The sequence below is a fragment of the Osmerus eperlanus genome, chromosome 16 (assembly GCF_963692335.1).
Source record: "Osmerus eperlanus chromosome 16, fOsmEpe2.1, whole genome shotgun sequence".
Lineage (NCBI taxonomy): Eukaryota > Metazoa > Chordata > Actinopteri > Osmeriformes > Osmeridae > Osmerus > Osmerus eperlanus.
The window spans coordinates 6,812,015-6,831,224 of NC_085033.1; the positions used below are offsets into that span (position 1 = coordinate 6,812,015).

At 47.7% G+C, this 19,210-nt stretch overlaps 1 protein-coding gene across 1 annotated transcript; it reads right to left on the reverse strand.

Annotated features, from left to right (window-relative positions):
• Positions 1 to 293: 293 nt before the first annotated feature.
• On the reverse strand, positions 294 to 18,868 carry LOC134036981 (brefeldin A-inhibited guanine nucleotide-exchange protein 1-like). The gene is made up of 39 exons (XM_062482205.1): positions 18,585 to 18,868; positions 16,752 to 16,782; positions 15,471 to 15,627; positions 15,229 to 15,375; positions 14,882 to 15,061; positions 13,461 to 13,731; positions 13,201 to 13,317; positions 12,865 to 13,046; positions 12,595 to 12,728; positions 12,168 to 12,402; positions 11,890 to 11,989; positions 11,475 to 11,614; positions 11,091 to 11,199; positions 10,115 to 10,316; positions 9,826 to 9,937; positions 9,374 to 9,579; positions 8,954 to 9,038; positions 8,683 to 8,848; positions 8,231 to 8,382; positions 7,899 to 8,027; positions 7,586 to 7,744; positions 7,255 to 7,408; positions 7,055 to 7,142; positions 6,863 to 6,903; positions 6,521 to 6,690; positions 6,050 to 6,201; positions 5,767 to 5,939; positions 5,373 to 5,533; positions 4,740 to 4,870; positions 4,295 to 4,424; positions 4,017 to 4,152; positions 3,740 to 3,878; positions 3,556 to 3,613; positions 3,243 to 3,402; positions 2,831 to 2,970; positions 2,556 to 2,724; positions 2,152 to 2,290; positions 1,929 to 2,046; positions 294 to 1,702 (listed from the first exon to the last, which is right to left on the reverse strand). The coding sequence occupies exons 1-39, from the start codon at positions 18,703 to 18,705 to the stop codon at positions 1,535 to 1,537; spliced, it is 5,562 nt and encodes a 1,853-aa protein (XP_062338189.1). The 5' UTR covers positions 18,706 to 18,868; the 3' UTR covers positions 294 to 1,534.
• Positions 18,869 to 19,210: the final 342 nt, after the last annotated feature.

Consider the following 19,210-nt stretch of genomic DNA (forward strand, 5'->3'; position numbering starts at 1 on the left):
TTTCAGTCTGAGACTACGTCAGACCTTGTGCGTCTGCTGCACCAGTTGCTGTTGGTTTGCAGTGTCAAGGATTTTATAAGGTCGTATTCTATAGTATTTATTGCTACTTTTGTAGCATGGCAATATATTTCTAAAGTAAATTATGATAAATAGAAGTTGATTTAAAGGCCAAAAAGTAAACCTACGTTGTGAAAAATCTCTGATACAATGCATTCTATTTGACATAGATGTGAATATACAGTATTTGTTTTTGGAAAGGACTGGAATGAGTTACCACTCTGTTTGCATACCAATGAAATAATTCAAAATCTTTATTGACTCATGACAATGTTCCAGATGACTGTGTGACAAAAGAAACAACCATTTGTGACATCATGTAAACCTTGTTTCCCAATGTAACCAGCCTCCCAAGACACTTCTTCCCAGACATTGCCCTTCCATACAGTACATTTCATCAAACACATCATGTGGCCTACATTTCCAAAACATCAACTATTAGTCAAACATCAGACCTCTTTATCCAGCATGATCGCGTCACATTTGGGAAGAAAAGGGTAATGAAATTTTCAGTGGAATCGGGCAAAATCAAAATGTTATAATTTAAATAAAACACTACTTTATACATATAAAATGGAATATTGTTGACTCACTTACATACATTAGTGTCATTATCGCAAACCTAAAAACTAATCAAAGCTATGGTGAACCTTGGTGAGAAATGTCAGTGTTAATAAGGTTAGAAAATGGTGAGTGTTTTGTATTGAGAAGACAAACATTTAAGACCGATGTTAATATCTTACAATAACACAAAGCTACTGTTGCTCTGTCTAGTATCAGTTGAGGACTGCAGGTCCTTTCAAGACCTCTTGGCTGTGCAAAAGAAAGCTTGTTTCACATCCCTTTTTTTCTTAACCACTTCATTCCTTACTTGAAAAGGCCAAAAGATCCCAAAAAGGAATGCACCCACTGAAGTGTTGAAGCAGAGGTGAAAACAACCGTTATAATTGCATTGTTATAATAATCCTCAGTATGATTTCATTGAGTATGTTTATGCTTTAAGAGGAAGGCAGAGCCATTTCTTTATTCAGTGCTTTAGTCAATGCCACAGGCTTCAACATTAATCTCATTCAACCAGTATTTCTCTGTGGATGTAAGTGTGCATGTATGTGTATGTGTCTGTAGCCAGCAGAGTCAAGGGGAAATGTTTCCAGTACCTTTTTCGAGTGCTCGATCTCCAAGCCAACACCATAAAGGGACAATTTACCCAATTAAACATTCCATCTGATATTCCACTTGTATAGACTCCTGATGATTCTTCCATAATATTTTTGAATGATTGAATGAGCCCCTTGCTGGCATCAAGAGTACCTCCATGCCCTCAGAAGGCCAGAGTTCACATTGGTAGGTTGAGGTTTGAGGGAGAAGCCTGGAAATATGAGAGACCTCATCCACTCCCACTCCCCCTCCCTTCTACACTGAGGCACTGCAGAGCCTGGGTCCTTTGTGATTGGTCGAGGTTCCACCAATACTATTGTCACTGGCTACCGGAGCCAATCGTCTCCTCAGGGGGCAGCAGGGAGATATCAAAGGCGTTCCCGATGCGAAGGAAGAACTTGCGCAGCACTGCTCGCAGCTCGGGTATCAGGTCAAACTGCATGATCTCACAGAGGAGGGGGTAGTATCTGGACGCGTGGGCTTTGAACTGTGCAAAGAAATGAGCAGATTACAATCACAATCTTTTTTTCCAGCAGCTTCCTGCAGTGTTCACGTGTATGGTGAGTAAAGGGGTGCATATTTCTGGACAGAACAGGGTTGGATGGCTGCGTGGAACTATCTGGGGTGGAGCTGGTGTGCCATGTAGAGAGAGGGGCTGCAAGTGCTTTGGGAATGCAGTCCAAAGGGTAAGCTTTACTGAGCGATGGACCTACCCTGTCGTCGCCCAGCTTGACCACCTTGGTGAGGAAGAGGAGGAGGAGGTTGGTCCAAGCCTCCCTGTGGCTCTCTGAGGTCAGAGTCAGGAAGTAGGCGAGTGCCTCACCACACACACTGCAGCGGAGGAAAGATATTCTCTTAATACGGCTGTGCACGGCCGGTTAGAACCTATGCACACGTTGGCCAGAATTCATCACAGAAAATGACCCCAACCCTTACTTGAGCAGTCTCCTCTGCACGTGCTCCCAGGCAGCGCTGCGGCTCTCGTCTGCGTACATACGGAAGAGGACACGGAGGCTGCAGGCCAGACTGGTGGTCTCCTGCTTCAACAAGTTGGGCTTTGACTTCCCCTTGAAACCTTGAAGACAAAGAAAGAACTATTCCAAAAACAAACACGCACAGGAAAGCACGCCTTTGGTCCATATTCACACTTGCTCGCTCTGTGGTTGACCTGTTGATAGTTAAATTTAACATATATATATATATATATTTTTTTTTTTATCGAGAACATCGTTTTATTCTTTACAGAAGACTAGCTTTTCGAGTTGCTGGAAAAAGGGGCTGTTATCCAGCGAGGGGATATGTGACGTCAGCCAGGACAGAGTCGCGGCCCTGCCACCCACCAGCCTTCCACAGCACGGTCCTCTGCTCGTTGTTGGAGTTGAAGGCCTTGGCGAAGCGGTGGGACTCCAGCAGACAGTCCAGCAGCTTGAACAGCTGCTCGGAGGCCAGGTAGCGGTACATGCCCTGGTCCTGGCCCTCGGCCCGCACGTCCCCATCCACACAGTCTCTCTGTGGAGACACACACACCCCGTTGAGGCCTGAAGTTGGAAGACTGGGGAGTGTTCTTTGAGAGTACTGGCTATTGCGATTGACGGTGAACCAAGACTCCCCCTACCTGAGCAGCAGCCAGGTTCTCGGCGTCCTCCTTCCTGCTGGTGGCGGGGAAGAAGACGATGTTGTCGATGGTCTGGATCAGCTCCAGCTGCACCACACACTTGATGAGCAGGGCTGAGAACAACCGCTGCTCTTGGATCCCTGCAACCACAGCAAAAACACACACACGCGCACAGCACCGATGAGGCACGGCCTTAAGGGGAGAGGTTTTAAGGGGCAGCAGAGGGATGGAGAGACAGGGAGGAAGAGATGGAGGAAGGCATATGTGGGGGAAAGGGCAGGGGAGAGACGGATAAAAAGGTGTGACGGATAAAACTAGAAGGAAGGTAGGTCGAGCTGAAGAGTATTTTTTTTTGTAGAAGCCCCTCGCGTAAAAGAGATCGACGTCACGTGCCCCTCCGCCCCAAACTCACTGGCCGGGGTCCTGGCTCGGGGGCCGTCTTCGTACGTGCCCGAGGAGCCACTGTATGTCCTCTGTCTCTGGTTGTCCTGGGAGATCCTGTCACCGCTGCACACCGACTGCTGATCCTCAGCCCGACTTTGGATGTCCACAGACTTCTGGGAAATGGAGTCCTAAGACACACAGAAAAGAGCTTGTATGTAATAATCCTCACCTCACTATTATATAAGGCGACAACATCAACGGTACGACCACAACGAATATTTTCTAGGACTGATCCAAGAAACAAGGACCTCAATTGATGGAAAGGAGAACAGCAGTCTTACCAAGTCAAAGGGCACCATGGGCTCTCCCTCGATCACGGTTGGTCTCCATGCCAGCAACCTAGACACCAGTTGAAATCAGGTCAGACTTGTCGACACCAGTTCAGAGCTGTTTATATTCAAATATTTTGTGACCTTGGTTTCCATCCCGAGACAGACCACTGGGAGAATAAGAACCGTCTCTTACGCATGAGGGATGGTGGTCTTGAAAATGTCCAGCATACAGTTGCAGGTCTTGTCCCAAATCTCTGGGCTGAACTTCTCTCCATTTAAGATGACCACGTTCTCCAGGCAGTTGGTCCCTGAGCGAGCCAGCTGCTCGTTATCTTTAGAGAAAACAAAGGCCGGAACAATGGAAGTGACGGGATAAAGGAAGAAAGACAGGAAGAAAGAAATATCGTTCTGATGAACTAAGCCTCAATAGAACTTGAACCTGTAGATAAAACGAAGCAGTGTCCTCTCACCTTGCTGCACACACCAGTAGAGCTGGGAGAGGATATCTTCTAGGAGAATGTCACTGAGAGACTCAAAGTACTGGGTGAAGACATCACAGATGGCGTAAAGTGCATGGTTGCAGGTGGTCGTCATCCATTCTGCTTTCTGTGGCGGGGGAAACAACAAGAGGAATCGTTATTGATTCCTGTCAACAGAATGTTGGTTCTGACTCTAACAAGCGAAAACGACTACCGTTTATTAATTCCCAATTGAATTTCAATCTAAAAAGGCAGTCTGGGCGTTGTACCTCAGTTTGTTGCTCAGGCAGCTTCATGTTGTCAAAGATCCTGAAGATGATCCGGAACAGATCCTGCCACCAGTGCTTCTCAAAGGTGTGTCCGTAGGTCTTCATAATCTCAAACATAACTGTCAAGCCCCTGGGAGAAGAAAAACATGGTCAGCAGGTATGACTCATCAGTTACCACAGCAACCCAGAGAATACAACCGTCAACACCATGTATTAAAAGAGGGGAAAAATCCCTCATCAACAATGGCTCTGTCTTTCTTTAGGTACGCAGATAGCTTCATTCAGGATATCCCGATTTCCTCAAGCCAGGAGAGTATTCAGGCCACATATCATTGTTATCGTATACATTTTGATCAGAAGTGTCCCAGCAAGTGGGTGTGAGGTTAGACGAGGGCCCTGTGGGGGACATGAGACCTGGTGTGATCAGAAGGCCCAGGGCTCTCACCTGGTCCTGACGTCCAGCTTGCACCTGTTGATGATGCAGGAGAGCTCAAACAGGATAGGGAACCATCCTCGCACCCACACCCGGTCCTCGGGCGCTACATTCATGTCATCACTGGTGTAGTCCTTGAAGGCCTGCCCGGGGATATGTAGGAGGTGGAAACCAAAGAGTTAAAAACGAAGTCATCAATCTTCCTCCACATCGTTTAAGCTACCCCAAAACCAAGTTCCGTATCTCTTTGATGAAAAGCAGCAGCGTTGGTGGAACAACATGTTTTTTTGTGGTGCAGCGTTCATACGAGGGTGGTGGGTGGGTGTTGACGAGAAGAGGATTGGTGAGTGCTGTAACCAACTGCCCCGTTTGATTTTGTAACGTATTAGTCGAACAAATAAAATGTAATGCTTTTATTTACGGTAAAAAAAAATAATTCTGCACCATTTATTTGAGGACAGCGTTAATTTAACTGTATCCGATTTGAACCCAGCGGGGGTGCTGTATTTTGATCAAAGAACTAGGGTATTCATGGCAGATTGTTGATTCCAAACGACAACATGGGCACACGATACTTGCTGGTTTCAAACTCAAAAGGTTAAGGTTGGAGTTGTGAGTTGTGGCCTTGTGTGTGCGGGGACTCACCTGGGGCCTCTCAGACACGTATTTGGCACAGTGGCGGATCAGGCGGATGGCCTCCATGCTGGTGTCGGGGAAGGAGGCGTTGCAGGCAAACTCTGACAGACACTTGACTGCATCCTGGAAGGAGTCAATGGTGGCCGGGAAATGCTTCTCAAACACATTCGCTGAGAGACAGAAAAGCACAGACAAACATGACCTCACAGAACATACCCATGACATACTGTATTAGATCATCCGAAAAGGTTCTTTGAATCACTTTTTTTGTGTGAAGAAACTGACATGGAACAAAATAGCATTTATCAATAGAAACTGAGTGAAAAAGACACCTTAATACCCCTTCACCTGCAAGAGCAGCTACAACCAACCTCCAAAAAAAACATGATAAATCCCTACTCACTGACGATGTGTCCGGTGGTCTGGAAGGCCAGCTCCACGATGCTCTCGTCCTGGTCGGACGCTGCCAGGTGGAACACAGAGAAGATGTTCTTCCACCCAGAGCGGATGTTGGCAGCCTGGGAGTTGACCATCTGGGCGATACACCTGACCACCATGTCTCTGATGGTGGGAGACCTGGGAGAGACCACAGTATGTCAGATACGACCTACAAATGCTCAAACTCAAAAACATGATGAGAAAGAGAGAGAGAAAAAACCTTCACAACTAAAACGATTGGAACCGACCTGTTCTTTTTCATGATATGTTCGAAAGGCCTCAGGAAGTCCTTCTGGAAGCGGAAGTTAGCCAGCTCTCCCTTCTCAAGGAACTTCATGGATAGCTGCCTTAAGGAGTCCACGGCAAAGATAGCCACATCCTCGTTGGAGTAGCATCCGACCTGCACCACATAAACACACAAGTATTCTCAGCATAGTCAGTCAGACCTTAGGATGGCACCATAACAATAGAATATCAGGCAATACTTTCTTTGCACTAACACTTTGACATTCATCAAATCACCTGTGCTGACATGTCAAAAGTGTCGAGTTTAGTGTTAGGATCAGTGGACGATCATAATTTGTTGGCGGATCCACAACACAACAATGCTCTAATTTTCTATTCACACAGTAGTTTCCTATCAAGGTACTACCAGGACCAAATAACAAACAAACACGGTTAACATAAATGAAAATGAGTGACCGAAGTGGGTCCAGCACCTTGTTGAAATGGTCCCCGATGACCTCCCAGATCCTGGACCACTGCAGGCGGATGCGGCCCATGTTGTAGTAGGAGATCTCCACGATCTTCTGCAGGCTGAACATGCGCGGGTGGGTGGGGGAGGCCAGCTCGTCCATCGATACAGCACACAGCCAGCGCACAAAGTCCACTAAAGACAGAAGGACAAAAAGCCTTTTAATATTCACATTCATAAATACATTCAAAAATGTGTATCACGTCATTCTACAATGAGGACTCATAGTGGCTTTAACTTAGGTTTACTACTCTTTTAATCATGGCAAATCTAAAAGGCATTAGATAACATGACAACAGACACATACCTACTGCGTTGCCATCCAGTCTGGTGGAGCCTGTAAAAATCCTGAACAAATACACAGGCAATTTATGTCAAAGTCAATTCATGGTACACTACACTTCAGTACATTAAAACGGTACAACTTAGAAGAGGAAACAACACGAACAGCAATGAATACTTCCACTTCAAGGATGAATATCAATGTTATGACAAGTACCTGTCTACAGCCACCACAACACTCTGGGAGCTGGTCTCTCCGATAGACTCCTGAATGCTGGCTATCTGCTTACGGTCCACATTACCACCTAGACACACACACACACACACACACACACACAGACAGAAGGTCAGTAGGTTGTTCAACTCTATCAAACCCAGTGTGTGACCCTCGTCTGAGGCGGAGAGGTCCAGCCTGACCGATGCCGAGGTACTCGTCGCTGCTCTGCTCCCTCAGGCTGGCCAGGAGCCCCTCCTTGGTGCCGCGCGCCGTGCCCGTGCCCGAGATGTACCGCGCCTTCACCCCGGTGCCAATCAGCTGGGCCAGCTCCAGCTGGCTGATACACTTCAGGATCTGTGCATGGAAGGAGGGGTCAGAGGGTCAGTGAGAACGCGCAGGCGATGAACGCCCACTGTGATACGCGTGCACCTCCCTTACGGTTGCGGGAGGATTTGATCTGTGTTAATAATGTAGCGTGTCCTCATCTGTCCAGTGTCAAGTCTGAACCCGACCCTCCGGGCCCTACAGTACCTCGTGCCAGGAGTGCCCCAGGTAGTTGCCGTCGGTGTGGGCCACGGTGATGAGGGTCTTGATGGTGTCGATGTTCTTCTGCTTCATCTCTGTGATGCCCGAGCTGGCGGTGAGCAGGGTGAACCTGGCCAGGGCCTGGACGTACGCATCCCGCTCCAGCTGCACACACACACGCACACACACACACAGGTTAAACAGTCCCTCACCCGACACAACGCCAACCTGGCGTGACCACAGAGGCAGCTGTAGGAGGAGCTGTGGGGGGCACCAGGCACCCCCGCCCTGCCCCGCCCGAGGAGGAGGAGGAGCCTACCTGGATGGAGAAGATGCAGGCTATCCTGATGGCACAGCGGATGCCCTCCAGACACAGGGAAGCCACCTCGGTGTCGTCACAGTCCTGCAGGCCCACGCTGAACGCTGCCAGGAAGGGCGTCCACGCCAGCTGCACGCCATCCAGACAGGGTTAGCGTTTCAATCATCAGGCTGTCTCGTGTTAATAGGACGATAACAAGCCTCGCTCCAAATACAAAAGACACCGAGAAAAGGCCCCGAAACGAAACACCTAACGAGATCTAGATGCGCGTGTGCGACCTTGAACGTGGCTGAGGTGTGTGTGTGTGTGTGTTTAGCGCGTGCGCGTGTCACCTTGAACATGGGCCTGACGTGGTGGAGGTGCGTGGCGGAGGTGAAGGGGGCCTGGACGTGGCTCACCGCCTCCATCAGAGCCTTGGCCGTCTTGGCCATCTGCTCCATCTCCACGTTGTAGAGCAGCCGCCGCTGCTTCTCACTGGCCACGCCTGGGGAGGGACACGGCTCCGATAAATGTACACACACACACACACACACACAGGGTCCGAATATACATATCTATACATGCACAGGGCACACAAAACAACAGGTTGATAGATACACACGATAGCACACAAAGACACAGGTGGGACTTACATGGATCTACACCCACACACATACACGCTTGCATACACAAAAGACATACTCCAAACATGTATATTTGCAGACATATAGACATGCCATACATGCAAACAGATTTAGAAACACGCAGGACAGGGAGAAAGAACAACAACAGGGCGGACACTCACTATGTTTGCTTGATTTGAGGGTCAGTTCCTTCGTTTCCTTCATGGCGATCTTCTTCCCCGCTATCTCGTCGTAGATGGCCGACAGGTACTCCTCAGGCAGGTCCTTGCTGTCGTTGATCCCGCGGTTCATCTTGATGTACTGCTCCTTCGTCATCTTGTTTTTCACCTGTGACATGGAAGGAGAAAAAAAAGTGACATTTGGAGATTTCAAATGATCTTCAAGACCGTCCCTGGGGAAGATGAGTGAAGCGTATGAAAAGGCCTGCCGTACCTGGGGGCTGTGGAGGTCCGTGGTCAACATGATGATGGAGTACGCCAGGACGTAGGCCGTGTCTGCGCTCGCAAACAAGGTTTGTCTGAATGGGTAGAAACATGGACAAGGGAAACAGATGTTAACAACCGGTACTCGTATATCCTGGAATTCAGCTGAGCAGATTCTACGAGTCTAATCACTGCAGAGGAGCCTGGATGATTATCATATACAATGTGGAAAAGCATAGTCGAAGCACAGTAAAGAAAAGTCCCTATCCACCACTTATTAATAGCCACACAAGGTTTCCAAGACAGACTACTGAGATGAGATGGCCAGCCAGTCAGCCAGTCAGCCAGCCACCCAGCCAGCCACCCAGCCAGCCAGCCAGCCAGCCAGCCAGCCAGCCAGCCACCCAGCCAGCGATCCCCAAAGACTCACCCTTGGTTACACTCCAGGTATCTGGCAGCAAACTTCTCCATAAGCCTGTCGATCTTCTGGGCCTCTCCTGGGAGACGGAAGCCCTCCAGGAAGATGCGCAGTGCAGAGACAAAGTCCTTCCCCTGGAAGTCCATCTGGTCCACGTAGGCGTACATCACCTCCTTGTTGAAGCGTTCGTTGTCCCCCAGGAACTCCCCCACTTGGGTCTGACAAACACCATGAGACACAAGCAGGTGGTCACGGCTGCTGTTAAGATGTTTGTAATCCTATTGGTTGAATATGTCATTCTTTATCACAATTAGAATGCTCTGGCTATTGGCTGCCCTGTCTGACTGTGAGTACAGCCAGTTTTATACACAGTGTGATATATTTTATGGATACCATTTATCTCCCTCCTTTGTGTTATTGTAATGCCCCCCCCACCCAACCACCACCCAGGTGGAGGTCCTTACAGAGTCCAGCCTTTCTTCCTGGTGGAGGAACTGAGCCAGGTCCTCCGGCGTTGTTCCCAGCATGCCTTGCTCCTGCAGGTATTGGATCCCCCTCTTTGGCTTCTTGTTGAAGCTACGCAGAAGAAGAGAAGAGAGGTGTGGAGTCGTGTAAGTGACGACAGGGCGACGACACCACACTCAATCTCACGCTCGACAGCCAATCCCGTTCGGAAGCATCCAGGAAATGATTGAAAATGCAAGTAAACGGAGGCGGGGCTAGCCGGGCGTTACCGACGCTCCAGTGACTTACAGGTCGATGCCCTGCTCGATGATCTCCTTCTGCTGCTTGAGCACCTCAAACTGCTCGGGGTTGTCGGTGCCGGACATGAGCGTGGAGTAGCTGCCGATGCCGGAGGAGGAGGTGGAGTCCAGGGAGTTGAGGCTGCCGTAGCGGTTGATGCTCTCTGGGGCTTTGGGTTCACTAGGCTCCTGCTCCACAGGCTTCTCCTGGCCTGGAGACGGACGCAAGACAAGGGAGACATCCCATAATAATAAGCATCAACCCGTAAAACAATGGAGCGACATGGGAATCCTGTTGGGGTTAAAGGGACCACACCTGGGTCAAGTGCTATTTGTAGATACTGGGAGTCTGGAAGTCCAATGCTGGTCTTTCAGGCACTTCTGTGCTGTCTCTATCTAGCCTAGGAAGAAGGTGCTCCACATAGGTGCTCTACAATTCTCACCCAATGCTAGTAGACTACAGTGTTGCACATAACATGCTGCTATTTAACTGGAAAACAATCAGGGAAAATGATCACCAGTAACAGTCTCTGACATGTCACTAAATGCTCTCATGAAACCCATGGTAGAAAGTTGGAGAGAGAGAGAAAGGGAGAGAGAGAGATACAGACAGGCAGACAGACAGATAAAAGAAGGAGTGAGACAAAGGGAAGAAAGAGGAGTATCGGGTGTGTGAGACAAAAGCGAGCTCAGTTGTGAGTTGCCTTTCAGTGTGTTGGAGTAGTCTGGCTTCAGTAAGTCACTATATCAGTCGAGAGCCCCGAGGCTAACACACTGCCTTCACTGCCTCACACTGACAATGAAGCCTCAGAAGAGCTTTACAACCCCTCTGCCTCTGAATCACCAGCTGAACCCCTCCCCCCCACACAGAAACATACAGCTAGATGTATGTTTCTATGGAGACCCAGTGGTCCCGCGTCTAAAAACAGACCGTGTGTCATGTTTAGGTTACGGAACACATCCCAGGTCTGAGGTGGACGACTTACCCAGGCTGGTCTGAGAGTTGGGGTTGACGTACTGGTCCTTGCTCCACTCCACCATACACTTGAGGATGGATACTAGACACTCCAGACCCTTCTTTCTCAAGCTCAGCTCCTACAAAGCAACACACAGTCACGGTTGTTATCGCTTAGCAGGGCCCACGCTAATCAAAGCACTAAACTAACAAAAAGGGTGAACAGTGAGTTGCGGGCGTTAATCCATCTGTTTGGTCAACATGAGATCATGTTGCTAGAACGTGACTGGACAGCGTGGATTGTCTCTGTCGGGGCCGTGGTATGATGAACCGCATTCATGGACGGCAAAAGTGGACTCCATGGGGTGGAGGGGGACAGGGTGAGCAGGGAGCCTTGGGTGCTTGTCTGGTTCACCTGAGCGGGCGTGGTGCCCAGCTCGTGGCCGGCCCGGCCCTGGGCGATCTTGGACAGGTCGTTGACGAGCCTCTCAAAGATGTTAGCAGCGTTCAGGTCACAGTCGTAGTTGACATAGATATCAACCACACTCTGGGCATCTGTGGTGAGGAGAGAGTGACAAGGGTGTAGATGCCTGCAGCTTGTGGAGGGCAGGGTTAGGGATAAACTGATATCTATACACACAATATAAAAATACTAGCTTCCAGCTAAGACAACCGTTTGTTTCATGAATGGAATTGAACATTATGCACTATATGTTAAAAATACAAAGCAATCAACTCAATAATGCCATCAACAAAATGAATAACTAATGTGGTATATTTTATAAATGTTTTGACTAAAGCTCTGCACCTCCCGATGCAAACTACAGTACCTGCACATATCCGGGTCAGGCTCTGAATGACCATCCACTTGTGGTCGAAGGAACTTGTGGACGTCTCCAAGATGTAGAGGAAAATCTCTTTGAAAAACACCTGAGAGGAAAGAGAAAGTGCTCCCTTGTAGTGCTCTGATAACAAATTATAACCGATTTCACTAGATATTAGTATTTAATATACATTTCAAATCTCAGGCTCAGTTTTGTTGGTTGATTGTATTTAAAAAGCATCAATGGTCAAATTTCTGATTATTAATAAATATACCGAACCGTACCTCAATCTGCATCTTGAGGTGTGTCTTGAAGTGAGACAGCAGGGTGAGGAAGATGGAGAGGGAGAGCTCAAAGACCTCCGGCACGGAGGAGACCCCGTTCTTGGACAGCGCCACACACAGGTACTGCTTGATGGCGTTGATGAACATCTCGTTGGTCTTGAAGATGGGCCCGGCGTTCTGCAGGATGGACATCAGCAGCTGCAGGGACAGCACCTTGGAACGCAGCTCGTGGGACCTGGGAAGACAGAAGGACACACACACACACACACACACACAGACATAGACACAGACACACACACACACACACACACACACACACAGACACAGACACACACACAGACACACACACAATATAAGTGGACAGTCCTACTTGATAAGGTAAATACGGTCCAAAACCCAGTTGAGTTTGTAAAGTGAAATCTCTTACTTGGGATCTGGGGGTCCATCAGAAAGGGGCTTCATGGAGAGTTTGCAGAGGGAGCGGAACACCAGGAAGGCGTCCTTCTGGAGGATGTGGGAGAACTTAGCGACAGGGGAGGAGCCACTTGTCCCCCCAGACTCCTGGGACAGAAGGACCGAAGAACATAAGATCTTAGACACTGAAGTATAGCATTTACCTTAAATCGCCAAGATCTGGGATTTTAGCAGTTGAGCATTTGAGGCGCGGTGCTGACGATGCCATCGAGGGGGGAGTTACCTGCGTGTCGTTAGAGGAGACAGAGAGCCTATCGTCTGTCAGGGAGGGGGTGAAGCCTGCAGATATGGGGGTGCCAGGGATGCCGTTGGCGTGGATGTTGGCAGTGTCGCTGCCCAGGCCTGCCTCCTCCTCTGCAGGGAGCTCTTCTACACACTCACTGGTGCTGCTGGTCTCTCTACAATCTAAAACACACAAACACAACATGTATACTTAATAATACTGATTCACACAGGAACACACATACTGTATAGATAGGCAAGCACCCAAAGAGTAGGGGAGGGGGAATTAGGTAGAGATGCTCCACATCAAACATCTGTAAACTACACATCCCATTACCTCCGACCACCGTGTTGACCACCTCCTGGAGAATGTTCTGGACTATCTCCTGAGCCTGCTCCTCGTAGTTGACCGTGTCTTCCTCGCCCTCTCCCGAAGCCTCTTGCCTCATACAACCTGGGAAGGGAGCTCAATGGTTACTTTGCCGTGTGTGCCTCGACCAAAGGAGTAGCACGTTTCACGCCGTCAGGTAGCCGTGTAGGTGAGTCCCCCTCCACTCTGGGGCTAGGGCTGGGGGGGGCAGGGGGGGAGGGGCTTACACTGTGCAGCAGCCGTGGCCTGGTCAGCCTCTGTCTCCTCGTTCTCCACTCTGCAGAACACGGAGCCGTTCTCTGGCTCCGGGTCCTCTGGAAGGTTCTGCTCAGGCACCTGGCTGGCCTCCTCAGGAGGGGTGGCGGTGGGGGTCGGGGTGAGGGCGGTGTGCTGTGGCTGCGGGGAGACAGAGGGGTCCTGGTGGCTGCCTGGAGACTGCTGCTGCTGCTGCTGCTGCTGCCTCAGACGATCTTTCTCCATCTGCTTGGCCTCCTGGAGCTGGGGAGGGAAACAGCACACACACACACACACACGCCCACACGCACACACACACACACGCACACACAGTGTTAGGCAAGGCCACTTGGAAATATAAATCTCAAAACAAGGCAGGTCAAACTGTCTCCCATGCATTGTACAGCCAAGCATACCAGCAATCCAGCAATGGGCATCATTATGTAGATAAAACATATTCATGTCTTTTAGTAGAAAAATAGTACAATAATTATTCAGACCTCTAATGCCATACCATGGAGTAATTTATGTATTAACAACATTGTATGTTTGTGTAAATATGGAAGGTTAGGTAAATGATACCCATTTAAAGAAACTAAAATAGCTGTTAAGCTCATGAACTGGTAATAGTGCAGCACTATCCATTGTAAAAAAACATACAGTTTCACAGTCTTCCACAATGCAAAGAGCTAAAGTTAAATCGACTGTTCACTCCAAAACCAAAGATCTATGTCAAGCAACCATGCTTCAAACCTGAGAAAAAATACATAAATAACAGGAAAACTAGACGGTGCTTTTCCATTCTTTGGGGGCTTAAATATACGACAGGACGACACTTCCCTTGACGTCTGAAACCATTCGACAAACTCAACATAGGTTCGAGAGTGAACTGTCTCTTTAAGTTTGCTTTGAGGATCGACATATCAACTCTCATAAACCAGCCGAGCCAGCGGAGGAGCTGTCACTCCAAACCAGCCCTCAGTCGGCAGACACAGCAGGGGGGAGGGGCCATGCCAAGATGCACATGTCTGACAGAGGGACTGTTCACACATCAGCCATTTCCAAATAACAAGCACTCCGTATCCTGTAGCCCGCTTTACCTGACGCATTCTCTTTCTGGATGACTGAGACACACTTATCCTGTGATTTGACTGCTGGATACCGGTGGAAAGTTAGAATAATGGACTTTAAAACTCACATCGCTAAGGGCTGCTCCCTGCTGTTATTGAGCAAAACAGATGAAAATCTGGCCTTTAGCTTCCTCCCCAACATTACTTGAAGCCCAACAGAACAATGCATGGGAACGCTATTTTAGGAATAGCAAGATGCCGATCCTCCCTATACTGGACGGCTATGAACCCTGAGTAAACCCAGCCGACGGCATCTTTGGAGAGAGGGCGGAGGAGGGGCTTACGGCCTGGTTCTCCATGCGAGCGAAGATGACGTTGAGCATCTGGGTGAGCGTGGCCTTGGCCGTGGTCTGGTTGATCAGGTTCTTGCTGGCCAGGTAGATGTTGTAGCAGGTCCTGACGGGCTGCAGCACGGTGCCCTCGTGGATCTCTATGTGCTGGGAGGTCACCGCCGTCAACAGGGCCTGCAGGGGGGAGGGAGCCACAGGGGTGAGCGCGTGACAATGCTGTTACGGGCTCATACGGAGGGTCCCCCCCGATCCGTCATCTCTTATTTGGACCCGCTCGTATATTCCCAAGGTCTACCGCGGCTGTAAAGCGACTGGATCGGTCGTCGGATGCGACCGTGTACCTTTATGATCTGCAGCTGGACGCCCTCGTCGGTCTGGGGGCCTTGAAAGCAGCCGCATATCGTCTCAATGATTCTGTCTATCAATCTCTTCCCTGGCGTGGTGTTGTCGGGGGCGTTCCCCGTGAGGTGGCCATAGGCTATGAGTTTCTGGGGGAAGAAAGATGACCGTTACGCCCAAGACCAGGCCCATCGACATTGTAGAGGTGCTTGTCCCGGTACAGGAAGTGGACACGCTCACTGACCTGTAAACAATCCAGAGACGTGATGACGATTCGTGGGCATTTGGACTGGCAGGCGAGCTCGAACGGCAGGAAGTATTTGTCGGCTTCGATAAAGTTTTCCTTGGATTTAACAGGTGGGAGAGCACTAGAGTCTGCCTGGTTGTCTCCAGGCGGGGGGCTGAGGGGGGGACATGAGGAGGGAAGAGTTCATGGTTAAAGGGCTTGTTCTGGAAAGCACAAAACAAGTGTTTGTTCCCTAAGCAAACTACTTAAAATCATACTTAATAACTATTATTATTATGTATTTATTTAGCAGACGCCTTTATCCAAGGAGACTAGGGTGTGTGAACTATGCATCAGCTGCAGAGTCACTTACAACTACGTCTCACCCGAAAGACGGAGCACAAGGAGGTTAAGTGACTTGTTCAGGGTTACACAATGAGTCAGTGGCGGAGATGGGATTTGAACCGGGGACCTCCTGGTTATAAGTCTGTTTCTTACTAACTAACTCCACTTCATAATAATCATAAATAGTATGGGATATAGACTAATCTAAATGACACAAGCCCAGATTTTTTTATTATCTAAAATAATTTGGTATCTGGAGTGGACTCTCCCTTTCCCTAATCCTACAAGTTCCACTGTAAACGCTAGTATGTGAACCATGGTTACAAAATATTGACAGCTGAGCTCCGGTTTGATTTTGTGGAGCTGTGAGCGTGTGGAGAGGTCTAATGGCTGTCAGACTGGCAGTGCTGTTCTCCACGTTGGCGTTGTCACAAACACTGTTCATTAGCTCGAGGAAGCTAACTCCTAGCTCCTGTCACTTCAGAGTAATGCTGATTCACCGCACTTCCCTTGGCTTGGTGTGAGGATCGATTAGGGCACAAGTGTTTCAGTGAGAATATTTTTCTTTCACAAGGCTAGAGCTCTACGGGTCACTAAGCAGCACTGATCAGCGGAGTATCAGTGGAACAAGCGACGATGTAGCAGAGGACAACGCTGTGGTGAGAGGAACGAGGTCTGGGGAAGCAGGCATCTAAACAGACAAGGACACCATGGCATAGCATACACACCACACACGAATGTGCACATTCATTCTCCCTCCCTCTCCCTCTCCCTCTCCCTCTCCCTCTCCCTCTCCCTCTCCCTCTCCCTCTCCCTCTCCCTCTCCCTCTCTCTCTCTCTCTCTCTCTCTCTCTCTCTCTCTCTCTCTCTCTCTCTCTCTCTCTCTCTCTCTCTCTCTCTCTCTCTCTCTCTCTCGCACACACACACACAAATATACCATATACATATACCAACCTCAATTTCTTAGCTTCTTCTTTAATTTCCTCTGAAAAAAGGAAAACATCAATCAATGCAATAAATGGTCAACATTTTGCACACACACAAAAAAACATTTACTTTTGCTAAAATATAAGTAAGTGTTCAGACCTTGAAAGAAAGTGCAATAAAAAATATATTGATATTGATCTGCTCCTCTTCAGCAAAGCTATCGACTATTATCCAGGGCCAAACATCACCAGACAGAGTACAACCCTGGCTTGTATGCTCTATATGTGTATGGCCTTTATGACATTCAACATGTGACATGTGTGATGTGTCCCTTCCCTTCAACAGGGACAGAGATGCACAATCAATTAGGCCATAAAGATGAAATGGGGGTCCTGCCACTCTCTCTAAGAAAGACGCCTTTATGCCATAAGTAAGGCAGGTACCACAAAGCTGGGTTCTAGAACGCTTCTGAAACTAAAGGGCTGTGGGTGAGAACAGAAGAGTCTTTGTTCAAGTTTAATACATCTCTAATCAATCAACTGGCAACAATGCCTATTCAGAAATTAGATTTGCCAAGGCATAGCCCTGCAGGAGAAGGCTTAGTATTGTCCGTAAACACAGCAAAAGCCATGTCACCTACACTCAAATACTATCACTATTTTTGATTCAATCTCAGTTTTCCACTGGTGGAGCAACGCAGTTCAATCACAACTCTGTGAAGCTTTTCTCTCCTAAGGTTGGATTTATTCTGTTTGCTTGGTTTCAACATGCATTAGATTTCAGGAAATGACACTAGTTTATAGGCTTTAGGCTAATAGAGTGTCGTGTAGTTGTTACTTTATTTGCAGGTGAATGATGATACATGTATAACTGGAACTATATTGAACATTTTACATTATTCATACGTGGATTTCTGGTCTTGAAAAAGCAATTGAATAATATGAGATACAGTTCTCCCAATTATCTGATACGGAAACTTCCCCCATGAATGGCTTGTCTCCTGTTAAGGCATCTGTAAACAGTAAACGGCAACATTGACTATGGGTCAGATTAAAATTGTCACCGAAATATTAGTTTTATATTATACATTATTTAAAACATATCTTGAATTCCATAGTAAAATCAAGTGGGTGCGTGGCACCTAGAACACAAACACAACCCGTAGAAGCAGACAGTGAGTCTGAGACCAACAGTTTTTCTCTGCTATGACTATTGTAATGTAGCAGTTCAAGTTAACATGTCTTGAGTTACACTTCTAGATTGGCTCATCCACAAGTAGCATCAGAGACATACAGACTGTAGGTCCGCAAGTAGCCTATTTCACTAATGTTATTTATCATTTTTGCTATGGTAAGACTGGGGTATATCAGTCCTGTAAACAGCTGCATTCAACTTGTTCCTAGAAAAGGATTCGGACGGATTTTGACAAAAACAGCAATGTAGCCTACTTTCAAAAAACATTCAGTCATTTCACTATTCGACTCAGCTTAGTAGCCTGTGTTTCAGCTTTGGAGGCACCGTGACATCACGGGATGCTGGTAGGATCAAAACAGAGGGACCCCTCCCAATGCCTGCAACCTCCCGCACTAGCTACTTTTATTTAGGACCCTACCAGCTAACTGTATACACGTAATTTGGTAGGAAATCGTTCAGGCTTAAGAACGGAATTAGCATAATAACCCTAAACGCAAATATTAACTATATTATTAGATACTTATGTTATGACACTGCGTTTCCATCATCATTTTCGCAACAGTGTTACTGCTGTTCTTAAAGCTCTAATGTATTGGGCTGCAGCACGACGTTAACAAAACAATTGACAAATTGTAGTGAAACATTGTCGTAACATAGGCTACTCACCTAATGCCACCTCACAGGCTTTGCGCAACTGGGAATGGTGAGCTTTTTTCACCTCCTTATCGGCTAAAATCTTCTCCAGTGCTCGGGTTAGAAACATGTTTTTCGTTTTACTCTCATACATGACGTGAGGAAAACGTATAGATGGTGCTGTCCCGCGGACAGAAATGGGTCTTTGTTTTCTATACGGCAAAGTCTGGTAATCATGTACTGTCACGAAACATATAAATATCCTTTATTAAAAAGGAAATCCCACCGTTTTCTGTTAGTAACCTGTCAGCGCCATGTTGGAAGGAAACAACGTCATTCCGTTGCTTACGTCTGCATTGTAACGCAAAAAAAATAAAAATAGACATGACTATCATAAATGTGCAGTGTAAATAAAATACCTTACCTTTGCATTATGACACAGTTTATTTATATTATTTGTCGAACCAAAACTGGTGACATCAACCAAATTCAAAACATAGGGTCTACATTTCACACCAGTTTTCTAAGTAGTGCTATCTATTTTAGTATAGGCTGTTATATACAACCTGTATAAGCTGTAAGTCTATTTGTTTACACGAAAAAGGTTCAGTATGAAAATAATGACTTGTATTGATTGATTGTATTCTTTTTTTTTTTTT